The sequence below is a fragment of the Pteronotus mesoamericanus genome, unplaced genomic scaffold, assembly GCF_021234165.1.
Source record: "Pteronotus mesoamericanus isolate MK-2021 breed Mesoamerican mustached bat unplaced genomic scaffold, CSHL_Meso_final contig_221, whole genome shotgun sequence".
Lineage (NCBI taxonomy): Eukaryota > Metazoa > Chordata > Mammalia > Chiroptera > Mormoopidae > Pteronotus > Pteronotus mesoamericanus.
In genome coordinates this window covers 5,565,800-5,580,445 of record NW_026555092.1, presented here as the reverse complement: position 1 = coordinate 5,580,445, position 14,646 = coordinate 5,565,800, and the positions used below count along the sequence as shown (strand labels likewise).

General features: G+C 47.2%; 1 protein-coding gene across 2 annotated transcripts in view; it reads right to left on the bottom strand.

Annotated features, from left to right (window-relative positions):
- Nucleotides 1-12,070, bottom strand: part of ARID1A (AT-rich interaction domain 1A) — a 68,288-nt gene extending 56,218 nt beyond the window's left edge. For both annotated transcript variants that reach the window (XM_054571790.1, XM_054571791.1), the window contains exon 1: nt 10,919-12,070. In XM_054571790.1, the coding sequence (XP_054427765.1) occupies nt 10,919-12,049 (1,131 nt within the window). In that variant the 5' untranslated portion in view covers nt 12,050-12,070. The remainder of the gene's footprint in view (nt 1-10,918) is intronic.
- Nucleotides 12,071-14,646: the final 2,576 nt, after the last annotated feature.

The window sequence follows — 14,646 nt, the reverse complement described above, 5'->3', positions numbered from 1 at the left end:
CCCTGACTGGGAATCAAAGTGGCAACCGTTTGGTTGGCAGGCTGGCACTCAATCAAGAGCCACACCAGCCAGGGCAGGACATCATGGCATTTAATTAAGACTCCAATACTGGCCTTCGAGTAACATTTTCAAGAATCACTTTCTTATGCAGTTTACTCAACTTGGAGAAATACCACAGGCAATCATTCTAAAGTATATTCTCCACCTTCATCAAACAACCAGGACCACAGGTGCAGGTTACCCTCATGCTATCACCAAAGAGAAAGAGATAAAATGGAAGGCAGGGAAGTCCCCAAGTCCTGTAAACAAGCAAACATGTTTTGTCACTAGTCTATCGTTATTGCATAGAAGATCCATCTCAAAAGTATTCTCTTCTCCCCCAGCCTCAAGCACTTTTAACCTTTTCTCCATTAAAGAACACTTAATCATGGGAAGGGAAGATACATACATCTGAAACATTAGCCTATGATATAACTTAGAAGAAGCCCCTGAGGTAATTCAGACATATTCGGTAGCCCAGAACATAAAATGAGTAAACCCAGTAGTTCTCAAACTTCAGCGTGCATCACAATTGCTTGGAGGGCTTGTTAAAACACACCAGCCAGCCCTGGTCAGGTTGCTCAATTGATTGGAGGAGATCACCCCATGCACCAAAAGGTTGCGGGTTCCATGCCCAGGGTGTGTATGGGAGACAACCCATCCATGTTTCTCCCCCTCCCCCCAATATCCTCAGGTGAGGATTAAAAAAAACAAACAAACACTAGCCAGAGTTTGCCACAGCTTTGTGTTTGATAGCTCTGGCTGAATATGTGCATTTCTAAACAGGGCCCAGGTAATGTCGATGCTGATGATTAGGGACCACACTGACAACCACTGCACTACTCTAGCTTTCACACTATAACAGGTGGGTAATAAAAACTTTTTAAAAGCATTAATACAATTCAGATATAGCTAGGAACTATGGGACAGCTTTATATTTAATAAAGACCAATACTGTCTTACACCACTTGATTCTATCCCACTCTCAAGCAGGGGCCTCTACCAAACAGGAGTCATGTTTGAACTTTATTTGATAATAATACTTTCATATATCTGATTTAATATTTACTACAGCCTACCAGGTAGATATTTTTCCTCCCAATATAATTGAGGATACGTATTCAAAAAAAGTTAAGTGACTTGCCTAAAGACACACAACCTAAGGGAACTTTAAATCTTGGTTTTAGAGCTGCATCAGCTATGAAACTCTGTATATACAGGCACTTAACCTTTATGTATTCACTTTCCCCAAGTGGAAAATTAAGACAATAATCCCTGCCTCCTCAGTGAATGCTCCAAGTTACAGAAAGTAAAATCACTCTGCAAATGTTTTCATAATGCAAGTTACTCTCACTCAGATGTAAGTGACGGGCTCTATCTTTGAACCTGAATCTCACCCCAACCCCTCTCTCCAAGATCCCTCCCAAGAAAGGAGCCCGGGGACCAAATGCTGCCAATTCTCACTATTGGGATCACATAGCCGTTCATCAGAAGCCTAAGTAAAATCCTAAATGGAAGGGACAAACGGGACAGAAATCTAGGCATAATGTCAAGTTGTAACTAAAGGCTTTTCAGTCTTTCACCGCATTTAAGAGTTCCAGGCTATTGCAAAACTAATGTCCCAATAAGCCTTAGTGCTTGAATAATTTATTTTGGAGAAGCAATTTTAGTAGTTTATAGTATTACAGCTCTGGAGAATCAGACAAACCTGATTCAAATCCAAACTGTACCATTTACTAGCTATTTGCCCTAGGGCAAATTTCTTCACCTGCCACTGACCCAGTACAAAGTTGTAGATAAACTACCTATAAAAATTACTCTCCAAATCCTTTATAACAGTTATCTTTGGCAGCCCAGATTCCTACACAAGTAAAAAGAAGTCTGGAGATGAAAGGCAGGTTATTCAAATCTAAATTATCAAGAGTTTCGCACGCCTGGCTTGGCAGGTGTGGCTCATCGTCCCATAAGCCAAAAGGTCTCAGGTTCGATTCCCAGTCAAGGCAAATAACTATGCTGCAGGTTCAGTCACCGGTCAGGGTGTGTACAGGAAAACCGATCAATGTTTCTTTCTCACATAGATGTTTCCCTCCCTCCCTTTCTCCTTCCTTTCCCCTCTGTAAAATCTATAAGCATGTCCTCGGGTGAAGACTAAAAAAAGTTTCACATTCCTAAACTAATGCTGGACCAACTCATAAACTCTACCACCGTAGGACCAGAACTGAATATTGTTTAAAGGGGAAGACAGAAATCCATCTATATTTGCCAAAGAGGACAAAAAGCAACTAATTCCCAGCATTTCTGCTCAGATGACTTGTTCTCTATGAAAAGCCACATTAAGGTCTACACAAGAGAAAAGGGAAATCACTGGGCAAGAAAGAGCCCAAAGACATATCTGTTTCCTCTAAAAGGAAGCAACGTGTATGACTTAGTCTTTAATTCTCTACCTCGTGGCTGAACTCACACTTTTCTTAAAAGGCAAAGTACACCAGGCATGAGTTAGTTGAGAGTAAAGAGCTGGACCCAGATGCACTCATGCCTGGCAAGGAAGTTATGACCTCAAGGAAACAGCAGGCAAAATATTAAAACAAAAAAACACACCACCAAGCACACAGCAAATGTGTTTTTAAATAACTAATATTATATCAATCCCTAAACTCCCCTGCTGCCACCATGCTGGTGCTAGATCGGGGGGAGGGGGGCATTCCTTTTAACACAGATGTCTATAAATAAGCTTAAAGCTAACAAGTTTAAGAAGGAAAAGCATACAAAAATTTTGGCTGCTGGTGATGAGCCACAGAAAATCATGAATGTGCCAGGGCCAAGGGAGGAGGAAATCTAATATCTAACACTGCAGACTTGGGAACCCAGAGGGAATGAAGCCATAAGGAAGCCCAAATGCAAGAGGGAAAAAAAGCACATGGCACATTTCCTCTTCATATGGGTGGCAATTCAAGCAGCCTGCAGAGCACTAGCCTCAGTGCCCGAAGCCCTTTAGTATTTCATATCAACATTAACTTCCTGAAGGGCGACAAAAATCTGTCCTGGATTACTGGGTGATTTCTAATATGTACCATAACCAACACTAAGTCAACATTTTAGGGATCAAATTTCCTACTCTGCAGCATGTTGGAATGCATTCTTGGCATCAGACTTCTTCCCACTGCAGTACACCCCTAGAAAATGCAGAAGCCTCTGGGAAATACTCAACCTGTCCCAAGACCATCTTCTATTAGGCAAAACTGACAAACAAAAACAAAAGTTCACTCAGATGTCCCTTCATAGTCAATAAAAACTAATTCCATCCATTTAAATGGGGGTGCAGGTGGGCCAAGGGGGAGCAACTGCAGAGAGGGATAGTCAAGACAGCTAAGTCAACATTCACCCTAACCTGGATTTCTCTAAAACCTGGGAATGACTTAGGAGTTTAGCTCAAGCCCCTACACACCTGCTGTGGCAGATGAACCATGGTGCCAATGCTACTACGTTATTGGAAACTCACTTTTGCAAAATGCCAAAATGGCAAGGCAAAAGAAGTTAGAATATTCCTAAACTAAAATCTGTATTCAAGACTCCAAATTTCTATACTGGAACAGAGTAACCCATCCTTCTCTTCCAGGTGGAAGCACTGTAGCCTGGCACTGGACACACTCCAAGCATCCTCAGCTGTTCAGCATCCACTTACAGCACTCAAAAAGTGCCAGAAGTCATGTGCAGTCCAACCACACACAGAACAGCATGCAGGGAGAAACTAAAAATCACTACATTTCAGAGGCTTCCATAAGGAATAAACATGGATTTGCAGCATTTATGAGCTTCTTAGCCATAGCTAACCTCATGAAAAACAATATTAAAAGCCATTTCTGTGAACAGATGAGCAAACTGCATATGTGCAGGCTTACCCACCCATCAACCCTCAATGTAAGGCCTGACCAAGCAACTCAGTTCAAGGTCAGCTCTCAGCCCTTCAAAACTAGCAGCCGTCCCAACAGGTACTTCATGGCACATTTTGAGAAAGGTCAACTAACTCTGCCAAAAAAAATAAAAAACTCAGACTCTCCAACCAAAGGTGAACTACTGTCACTGCACAGTTGTCCAGGGCCCACAACTCTGAAGGTGACATGGCCTTCCAAACCCAGAATTACAACAAAAGGGCCCCTGAACTGGCCAACAATTTGGCAGGTTGTACTAAAGGCCCTACATAACCACAGGGACCACTAAGATCCTGGAACTGCTTTCATGGAATTTTATAGTTAGAATCCAAATTTCCAAAGTCACTGGAATGAGGCAACTATTGGTCTGTGGATAGATATGTAATTTGGATTCTGTAAAGCCCATGGAACTCAGAGTAGCATTATGAAAAAACAAATTAGTATTTTAATTTTCCCCTTCTTAAACATTTAGCTTCACAAATCACTGCCTCTGAAAAGTTGACCGAAGGTAATGTGTCTAACTCTGTTCCTTATTCTCAGAGTCCTTCAGCACATGGACTTGGTATACATCCATTTATAAAACCTTACTTCGCAAGTTTTCCAGATGTGTACACACAAGCACGGTTCCTCCCAAGAAGACTAAATTCCTCCAAAGCAGAGATTGCTACTCCCTTTTAAGTTCCTTCCTTCTTAGTATACAATTGGTGTGTTCACACAGAGCAATTTCTCACCCCTGTTTGAATCCCCAGATCTCCCTTAACTATATAAATCATGCTCTCAGCAACAAGTCTCAAGTTCTCATACCCTCACCACCACCACACTGGGAAAGGCCTGGGCAACCAATGTTAGTGTCAACCCAGCTTTCATATTTTGTTTTAAAACTGATAGCCTTTGGTAAGTTAGCTGAACCTAAAAATTATGGTCATGGCCATAATTATGTTCATATTCCCTACTACTATGGTGGCTCAAAAAGGCACTTCCAGGACTCTGGTCCCTCAAACAATTCATGTGAAGAAAACTGGTGTCAGTCAGTGGATTTAGTTTAAAAAGTGGAATTTGAAACGTAAATCTGGTCATCTCACAAGGCTACCAAAGGAAAGTAAACCACAGGCAGAAAGCTAAGATACGGTACTTCTAAAATACCTCCATAAAAAGTGTTTCACTGAAGGAACCCAGAAATGTTTTTAATCCTAAAATGTCAATTTCAAAAGCAAAGTCTGAATCTACTCACACAACCCTTCAGGGAGGATTTAGTGAGTCCCCAAACATTGGGACTTTGCACTGACCCAGGAACCTGGGGGCATTAATTTTAATATACATATAAGTAATACACAGGAGTCCAGTAAAAACCATATAAATAAACCCAGCCCTCAGTGTGGGCTTATAATCCTGGGAGCCATAGCAGGACAGAGGCTGAAGACGATGCTGAAGTTGCAGTAGATCTTTTTTCTACATTCTGGTATTCCAAAAATGCAAACCCAACCCTAAAAACATCTCACCGAACTACAAAACCTTTCTCAGAGAACAAGGCTTTAAAGCTCAAAGTCTCATAAACCAAGCTTTTGGAACACACCTCATTATTGAAATTTAGGGACTTCTTTCCAAACTTCTATTTGTTTTCACTCTGAAATTGCTATTGGTTTGGAACAGGGCTCCACATGCCCTGAACTCAGCATGGAGCCGAGGGTCACAGAGGCGTCTCTTCCAGGGCAGCATCTTTTAAGTTCAAATCTCTTTTGGATCATCTCTCCTTACCTCCATGCTTTCCATGCCCCCCAGCACTACCTATCCTCTTCCCTAGTCTGTTTTTCTCCAATGTTATTTTTATTCCACCACATGAGAAGAGAGTAGCATTATCTTTGCTTGAAAACTGTTTATTAATTTGCCTGTCAAACATTCTATAGAGCCGTTCACGTCTTACTACAGAAACCTCCTGGGTACATATTGACAGCTCAGCAAGAATTTACACAAAGCTCTGAAACATTTGGTTCCTTCAGTGGGGAAGAAGCTCCTGCATGAAGCAAAGAATTATCAAACACCTTTCCCGCTACCTTTTCCCCTCTTTTATAAAGGGAAGCTTCCTTCTAGCACACCCCTAATATGCCTGAATTACACTTCTAAACTACTAAGGCAGGAGGAGGAAAAAATGGACATTCAGGTGTGCCAGAGAAGAGAAACAGCATCTCCAGGACCACTTGCAAACCACACCACATAGTTTCAAAAACCAGGGGCATGAGAAAAGGCAACACACCTATGAAGTTGACTCTGACACTATTAGCTTTTCCTATTCCAGTCTCGGGAACTTTTGCTCCTCTCTCAGCAAAATCTGCAGGGCAAGTTCAGGCATTCAGATTACAACCAACTGCCCAAACCAGACATAGACCTGCCCAAACACCAGAAAGTCTGGAGAGCTTAATGCCACCTTTCCCCACCTTCCTATCCCCCCAAAATACTCAGTGCTAATGCTGAATTTATAAATATCCACTCCCCACCCCTAATACACTCCCAAAATTTCCTCTTGGGAGATTTTGAAGCAACTATTTCTCAAATATTTCTTTAGCGAAGTCTGCCTAATTTTTCAATTACTATTTAGTGTTTTTAAACCACCAGCCAGGTGGAATGACTAATGACAGTCATTAACAGTTCCATGGCAAATAGTCTGGTATGGCTTTTTCTGTGAAGGGCCACAAACCACCATGGCACCCAGTTGTTCAGAGCTTGTTCCTGTAAATACTCAGAAAACAGCCTTGAGTTCCTTAAGCCCAGGGTAAGAAAGATGGTCTCAAGACCCCTAGTTATAAATTAGAGGAAGATGCTATCCTCGTAACAACCCTAATACAGAAGCACAGAGAGATGTGTAGCATCACAGAGAGAGGTCGTGCAGCTTTCTAATTTCACTTTACTGATGAAGAAAAAATGAAACAGAGAGGGCAAATGACTTGCCCAAAGTCACACAGCTTCATCCAGAACTGCATGTGGAACTAAGGCCACCTCTTCCTCCTGAGTCCTGTGCTCTTTATTCGTCACTGCTGTGCCACACAGTAATGATAACAACCAATCTAAACAAGGTAAAACCCAGAGATAAAAGCCACGGGAATCAGGACTCCATTCAGAGATGGAGGTATCTCAGCTCACTGGCAGGAAAATAACTATTTGGTGTCATTTATTTTGAATATCATATTTTAACCGTACTTGCATGCTTCAGTTGCTTCTAAAATTTGGGGATTTGAAGCCAATCAATACAACCTTTGGGGTGGAGGGATAGGAATAGGAAGGGTCCCTGACCATTACTTTGTTAGCCTATTTCTACATTTTAAAAAAATTTCACTAACTTCTTTTACAAAAGGCTTACTGTAGACATCACACCTTACAGGAGTCAATCCAACATATAAATGTTTAATGCAATCCAAGACATCTTGTTACAGCAGGTACCACTTATCATTGTTACTGTGTGTCATAAACAATGGAAGAAACCTAAAAAAAGTCCTCACAGAGCCCAATACAAAAAAGAGAACTTTGGTCCTAGATGCTTTCTTTTTTCTCTCGCCACCATTCCAACCCCCATCACCACCAGTACTCTAAATGACAGTACAGAAACATGAAGCCCCCAAAACTAAGTGTCATCTCAGTGTGGTTTTCCGGATCCCTCCTACTTGAGAGAACTCCAAGAGTCCTGTATTTCAGTCAACCCAGAGTTTCTGCCAGTAAGCATTCCCATAATAAGCCCAGGATTCCTGTATTTTGTTTCCCAGTAGTTGAAAATATCATTTGATATTTCCATAGCAGGAACTAACAGCCAAACTTCTACAATCAAATCAAGCTTGCTTCTGGACTACATGTTCTTTTTCATCTTTTACTATGATGAAGTGGTACTGTTTTCAAAGTACTACAGCTAAGAGCATCCCAACTAAAAATCATCAGGTTCAAGCACATAGGTGACCTACTGAAAAGTATTTCATCAGTAGGAGGATTCAATAGCTTGAGATACAGTACTTACAGAAAGGGATAAAGAAAATGTTTGTCTGCTGGGATCCTCCCAGCTCCTGTGAAAAAGACATAGCCACAATATACATACTTACCTAATCTTTATTTGAAAAAGGCAAGAGTCAAATGAGATCACTACCACTTTAGCTGTGTTAATCAGGTCTCTGCAAAATGCTCATAACCCAAGACTGAGTTAGGGAAAGGAGACAGAACAAGACCCTATTATTTTACCCTATTAAGGACACTTAAGAATACAGCATCATGGTCTGACAAGAAGTTTATCCTTAATGTAGCAAACAGGAATTCAAAACAAAATCCACCCGAACTGAAACAGCCCACAAAACTGGATGTTTCACAGACTTCCACAAGAGAATGCTCACCAACCCACTCTCTGTGTCCAGGGTAATAGACAACTGAACTCGAACAGGAATCTACAGTGTGTTAAGTGCCAGGTCTGGTGATGTTAAAAGGGAATCAGAAAATTCACCCAAAGGCAGCACAGATAAGTTTCCAAACAGGGACTATATGTATTTTCCTACTTTTTACCGAGCACAAAGCATAATACCTAGTACAGAGAAAGTTTTCAAATATTTGTTTAATGACTGAAAAACAGGAATTATATGGCAAAACTTGGTTTTATCAAAACAAACACGTGTTTGCCAAACCAATAAACCAGTAAAATTCAAATTAACTTTTGCTTTTAAACTGACCCGTAACTTATCCAAAATTATTTCCTCTAGTAGTTTAAGAAAGATAAATTACTTACCACCCCCACCAAAAAATGGAGGAATGAAGGGAAAGAGATGTAGACAACAGAATGACCCAGAGACAACAGGATGTTCTGTTTACTAAGACAAAAGAACTTATCCTCCAGACACTAGAAATCCAATTGAAAATTCCCCTATTTCTTGTCCAGATGTACCACATCATGGAAGACACGGAGTCAAGGCACAGAGCTCTAAAAAAACCTTCCATCTAACACAACTGTTTTCAAAATTCTCAACTCAATGGTAGAAAAGCAGTTCTAAATGGAGAGGGAATACAGCTCCTTAGGCCACCTAAGTGAACAAAATCTCACACCACAAAGGTACAACTGGGTACTGCTGAAGTGGGGAAGATATATGAAGGGACCGTTTACTCCTCTGAAAAGATACAGGACTCCATAAAAATACTCAATATTTCTGACCAAAGTATTGAAAACACTTTGAGTACTGAGAACATGATGGAAACAGAAGAGCAAAACAAAATGCTTTAAAACAGGCCTAAAAGTTGAATTTCTAAATCAATCTTAAAATATCATTGCAGACTGTTACTTTTATTATCTTGGAAAATAGTAAATATGGAACATACCTTAAAATGCAAAGAAAAAAACTGGTCAATGTTTAAAGCTCTAAAATGATTGATGACAAAACAGAAAACTAGTCCTTTTGATATTCCATAAACAAATGATATATTTCACCAAACCAAGCCTTTGAGACAAAGTCACTCTCAAGATCATGAAAGATGACAGCTTCCCTTCAAATTAAGCTGCACTCACAAAGTTCAATTAACAAAAGTAAAATGTTAACAACATTCAACATGTAAACAAAGAATGACGCCAGCCTTTCCTAAAACAGAATACTTGAACCTAATATGAAGTTCTCCCAGAAAGCCTCCAGTTCTCAAAAAAAAATTTTCTCCTACCCTCCTCCTGTAAAGACCCCAAATTTGCCACACAATAAAAAAAAACCAGTAAAATAATTTCAGTTCTGCAAAGTGAACAGGGTCAAAATTACTCAAGACAAATGCATCTTCAGAGCCATCAAAGAAGTCATTTATACCATCAGGAAAGTCACAAAACCAAAACAAACAGCAAACCCATTGTAGAGAAAAACCCAGCTACTGTTCTAACAACACAGAATCTATTTCAGGCTGCATAAAACATAACAAGCAAAATAAATCCAAGGTACAAGCAAAATGCCACCGCCTCCTCTTTTGTTTCGGGCACAATGTAACAAGGGCAGGCTGTCTGGGGCTCTGCTCCTGCTGATACAGTATTGCTGCTTAAACCTCCCTCCTCAAGGTCACAGCCAATTTCAGCTCTGGAATAAAAGGCAGATAGTGGCAGCGATGGTTTGGGTTATCACTGGCAGAAAAGCAGAGTGTAAAAGTTTATGAGCTCATCAGGATTGTTGTACCATTACATCAGAGGCAATTATAAATGGCCAAGAGCAGGAGATGGGGAGCCAATCAGATCACAGATAGGATGTCAACCTAAGACCAACTGTCTCCTGGCTTTGACAGAAGGATTTTACCTCCATAATTCAAATCCCAAACCAAAGCAATCTGCACTTACTACTCCAATCACTCAGCTGTTTACCAGCACTTCCAGGGAGAAGACCAGGCCACTGGGCCGACGGAGACTAAGACAAGAGATGGCCCGGACTGCTCTGGGTGAGCCGCAGCCGGCCTCTAGCTGCCCCCAAGCAGGCCCCTGCCCTCCCTCGAGGTCCCCCAAGCCCGAGGGGCCCCTTCTTGAAAGCACAAATAGGGGACGGCCTAGAGAGAGGCAGGGGGGGCGCAAAGAGGAGCGGCAGGTGAGCAAAGAACTGTTCACTCAACTCCCGAGCTTCTAGCACTGCCTTTACCCCTAACCTGAGCCCCAGCACCCTCTCACCCGGACCAGGCCCTTCCCCGCACATTTTGCTCCGCACCCCCTTAAAGACCCCCGGAGTTCGAAGGGACCAAGGGAGAGGAACAAGGGGAGCAGATACCTCAGGGAAAGCCCCACACAAAGGCTGAAGGAGGGAAGGAAAGGAAGGCAGACAGGCAGCCATTTTAAGAGAGAAGAGCTAGACAATGGCAGCTCCCCAGCAGTGGGGGCCCCCGGACAGGGGGTAGCCCACGGCTATGGCCTGATCCCAGCAGCCGCCACCCACCCCCCAGAACCCCACTCGTCCCAGCCCCCTCCCCACTCAGCTGGGTACCTGCGGGGTCCGGGCGAGCGGCTGCCCCCCGCCGCCGCTGCTCCCGGGGCTCATGGGCGCGTGGTGGCTCCTTTGTTGGGCCCCTCCCGAGGCGGCCGCCGCCGCCGCAGCAGCAGCCCCCCAGCACTGCGAGGCCATGTCCGCCGGGCCCTTGCCGGCGCCCCCGTCCTGGGGCCCGCCGCCGTAGTCGCCCCCAGGGTAGCCCTGGTAGCCCCGAGCCGAGCTGGGCGATGTGAGCAGTTGGTTGAGGGTGGGGGTGGCGGTGGGCTGCGGGGTTCCCCCGCCGGCCGCTGAGGAGCCGCCTCCCCCCATGGCCCCGAAGCGCTGCTGAGCGAAGGACGAAGACGACGAGGAGGCGGAGGCGCTGGAGGATGGAGGCGGCTTGGAACCGGCGGCTGCCGCCGCGCCGGAGCCCGGAGTGCTACCTCTCGGGGAGCTCAGCGCGTAGGCCTGGGGAGGCGGGGGGTAGGCGCTGCGGTTGGGGTAGTAGGAGTTGTACTGGTGGTTGGGGAAGCCGTGGTCGTGCGAGTTCTGCTGGGGCCCCGCGTAAGGCTCCAGGCCCCCGCCGCCGCCGCCGCTCTGCAGCGCTGCCAGGGCAGGGCTTTGTTGTCCGCCATGTTGTTGGTGGAAGACGGCGGCCGCCGCCGCCGCGGCGACGGCAGACGGGCTCCGGCCGTAGGGTTGCCCGAAGCCGTAAGCTGGGGGCGGCAAGGCGGCCGCGGCTGAGTGAGGAGGCGCCCCCACCCCATCGCTGCTGCTGCTGCTGCTGCCGCCGCCACCGGGCGGCTCCGTGAGGTTATTGTTCAGGGCGGGCCTAGGGCCCGCGTTCCCGTTCGAGTTCTTCAGGTCCGGCTCCGCGCCGGGCCCGCCGCCGCCGGCTCCGCCGCCACCCCCATTGCTCTCGGCCCCGTCCTGCAGCTCCTTTCCCAGTGGCTGCGGCGGCCCCACGGTGGGGCCCTCGCTTTCCTGGCCGGCGGCTGCCTTCATTTCCCCGCGCTCGGCCGCTGCCGCCGCCGCCTCGCCCCCCGCCTCCTCCCGCTGCTGCTGCTGCTCCGCTTTCTTCAGCTCCGAGGGCGGCGGCGGCGGGTTGCCCAGGCTGCTGGCGGCGGCGGGGGCGACCTGCGCGGCCATGATCCCCGCTGTCTCGTCCGCGAAGAGACCCGGCCCTGTCTTCGTCGTCTCCCCCCCTCCCACCCCACCCCGGGGCCGAGTCCCCCGGGTTGCCCTCCCCACCCGCCCGGGCGGGCCTCGCGGGGCTCCGCTGCTGAGCTGCTCTCGCTCGCTCGCTCCTCTCCCCCCCGCCCCGCCGGCTCAGGCTCCGGGCTGGCGGCGGCGGAGGAGGAGGAGGAGGCGGCGGCGGCTGAGGCGCCGGCGGCTCAGCTGCTCCCGGCTCTGTAGGCTCGGGACCCGGCTCTCCCGGCTCATTCCCCCCAAGCCCTTGCCTGGGAATGAGGGGGGCGGTGGAGGCTCCGCTCCCCAGGGCCTGGCCCCGCTGTGACTCTCCGCTTTCTGCTGCCGGAGAAAGGAGGAGGGAGGGAGGGAGGGAGGGAGGGAGGCGAGGGGGGAGGGGGCGGGGAGGGAGCGGGGGGAGGGGGACCCGGGACGGGCGGGCTGGAGGGCGCGCGGCTGCAACCCGGGCGCCGGGAGGCAGAGTCGGAGTGCGAGCCGGGCGCCCTGCCTCCCCTCCCCGGCCGCGAAGTGGGCCGAGGATGCTGCGCAGCAGCGGGCAGGCGAGCGGGCGGGCGGGCGGCTGGACTGAGCGGCTAGAGCGCCCCACTCTCCTCCGAGTCCCCCTCACTCCGACACGAGGCTCTGCACTGCCATTTTACCCAGCGCCGTCGCGGCCGCCTGGCAAACCCGGAACGGAGCGCGGAGCGGGCGCAGACCTTGGAACGGACTCGCTCCCTTCCCCTCACAAAGGAGGAGGGGAGAGACTCAGTCGCGGTGGCGGCAGGCCCTCTGCCGCTTTCTCTCGGCAGCCCCGACGCCGAAGGCTTCGGGGAAAACCCGGCCCGGAGCTCGCGCTTTCGGAGCCTGTGCTGCCTCCGTCCTGGCGTTCAGATCAGAGTCGGTTCCCTCCAGGCCACACCGAGGGGAGCGGACCGCGTGAACTTTACTCGCGGCTGCAGAATTGGCCTGAGCCCGAGACCGCGGCCGTCTCGGCCCAGGCCTGACCCCCTGGCAAAGGGCCTGGTCTCTTGGCTGCTACTTAGCACCTCTACAGCACTTTTCTTCTTCAAAGCCTTTTACAAATCCACTCTAAAGACCCAGCTGAAAGGTGGGGGGCGCCTTTCTACACCCCCCCCCCTCGCCTTTTTACCAACCAAGCCAAATGGAACGGCAGATCATTGTTCAGACTTTCCGTTTTTCCTCTCCACTCCCCTCAGTAACCAGTCCTCACAAAGCTCTAGGAGCATGAGGTCAGACTATCCCCATTTTACAGAGTTGAAAGAGGAGAGGGGACTGTCCCATCACTTAAAAGTTATACAGGGCAAAGGATGGTGGCTTTAAAGTTGCCCCTGTCTACTTCGCCTTAAAAAAAAAAGGGTAAGTTTTGTCATATACAACAATGGGATCAATATGAGAATGGGTTTGAGATCAAAGCTGATCATCTCAACGCTGATTTAAATGGTCACCGAAGTTACTCTAGTGGCATATGATAGCCGCTAGGTAACATATTACAGCAGGATAACCCAAGCTTCATCTTTGTGGCCTAAGAGAACTTAGCCTACAGTGACCAATAACCCCAGTCTCCAAAGACAGTACCTGTAAGACTGTAAACAGACCACAGAAGAGGTTCCAAGAACTGGAGAAACCACTGTAGAAAAGGGATGGCCAGAGGGAAACCATTTTCTCCTTACAAAGAGAAAAGGAGCAGTCTAACAGTTCACTTAGAAAATGACGCAACCCAAATTTTCCTATCTGCATTGAAAAGATTCTTCAAAGTTTTACTATCACATTCCAAGAGATGCAAATTGAGCTGGAGGCTTACATAGAAAACTCCAGATCTACAGGCCTCACCAAATCCGAGAGCAGCCTTTTCCTCCTCAGGCGGACTTGGAATGCTCTGACATGACAGACTACAAAAGCCAGAGGGAATTCCAGCTCTTAACAGGCCCAACGCTGCCTTAGGAGAAAGAAGCCCAGGCCTTGGTAGTAACTAAACCAGGGCCCCTTCTTCCCTGATTTTAATAAATGGAGACTTTCTTGGCCACAGAACTTCCAGATAACTCCTGCAGACCCCTGGAGTTCTGGCTGTACCACTGGTCACTGTCAATAGTTCCAAAACCTGAACTCATTTTTCCTCCCCACTACAGAAAATTTAAGATCACCTTACACTAAGAAGGCAAAACCTTCCTGTTAATCTAGAAGTGGTTAGGCTAGGCAACCCAAGCCAAGAACCAAACCAGCCTACCAGGATCTGACTGACTGGAATGGGCCAGTGGTCGCTTTTCACTCACAGTCCTTTAGGGCAACAACTCCTGGTGCATTAGGTCCTAGAAACCAAATTATAGGCTGCCTCATAAATGGTGCTTGGCTATTTAATCAACTGCCTCTGAGCTGGCAAACAGTCCTGAGTCGTGCACACAAATGAGGAATTTTTTACATGCAATTACCCTGCCATTCTCCTCAGAGCTGGAGAGTAATGGGAAACCTGGAGCCCGTAAAAATCTGGAAGCCAGAATGGATTTGTCTCCAAAGGAAGCCTTCATCCCCTCTCTTCAATG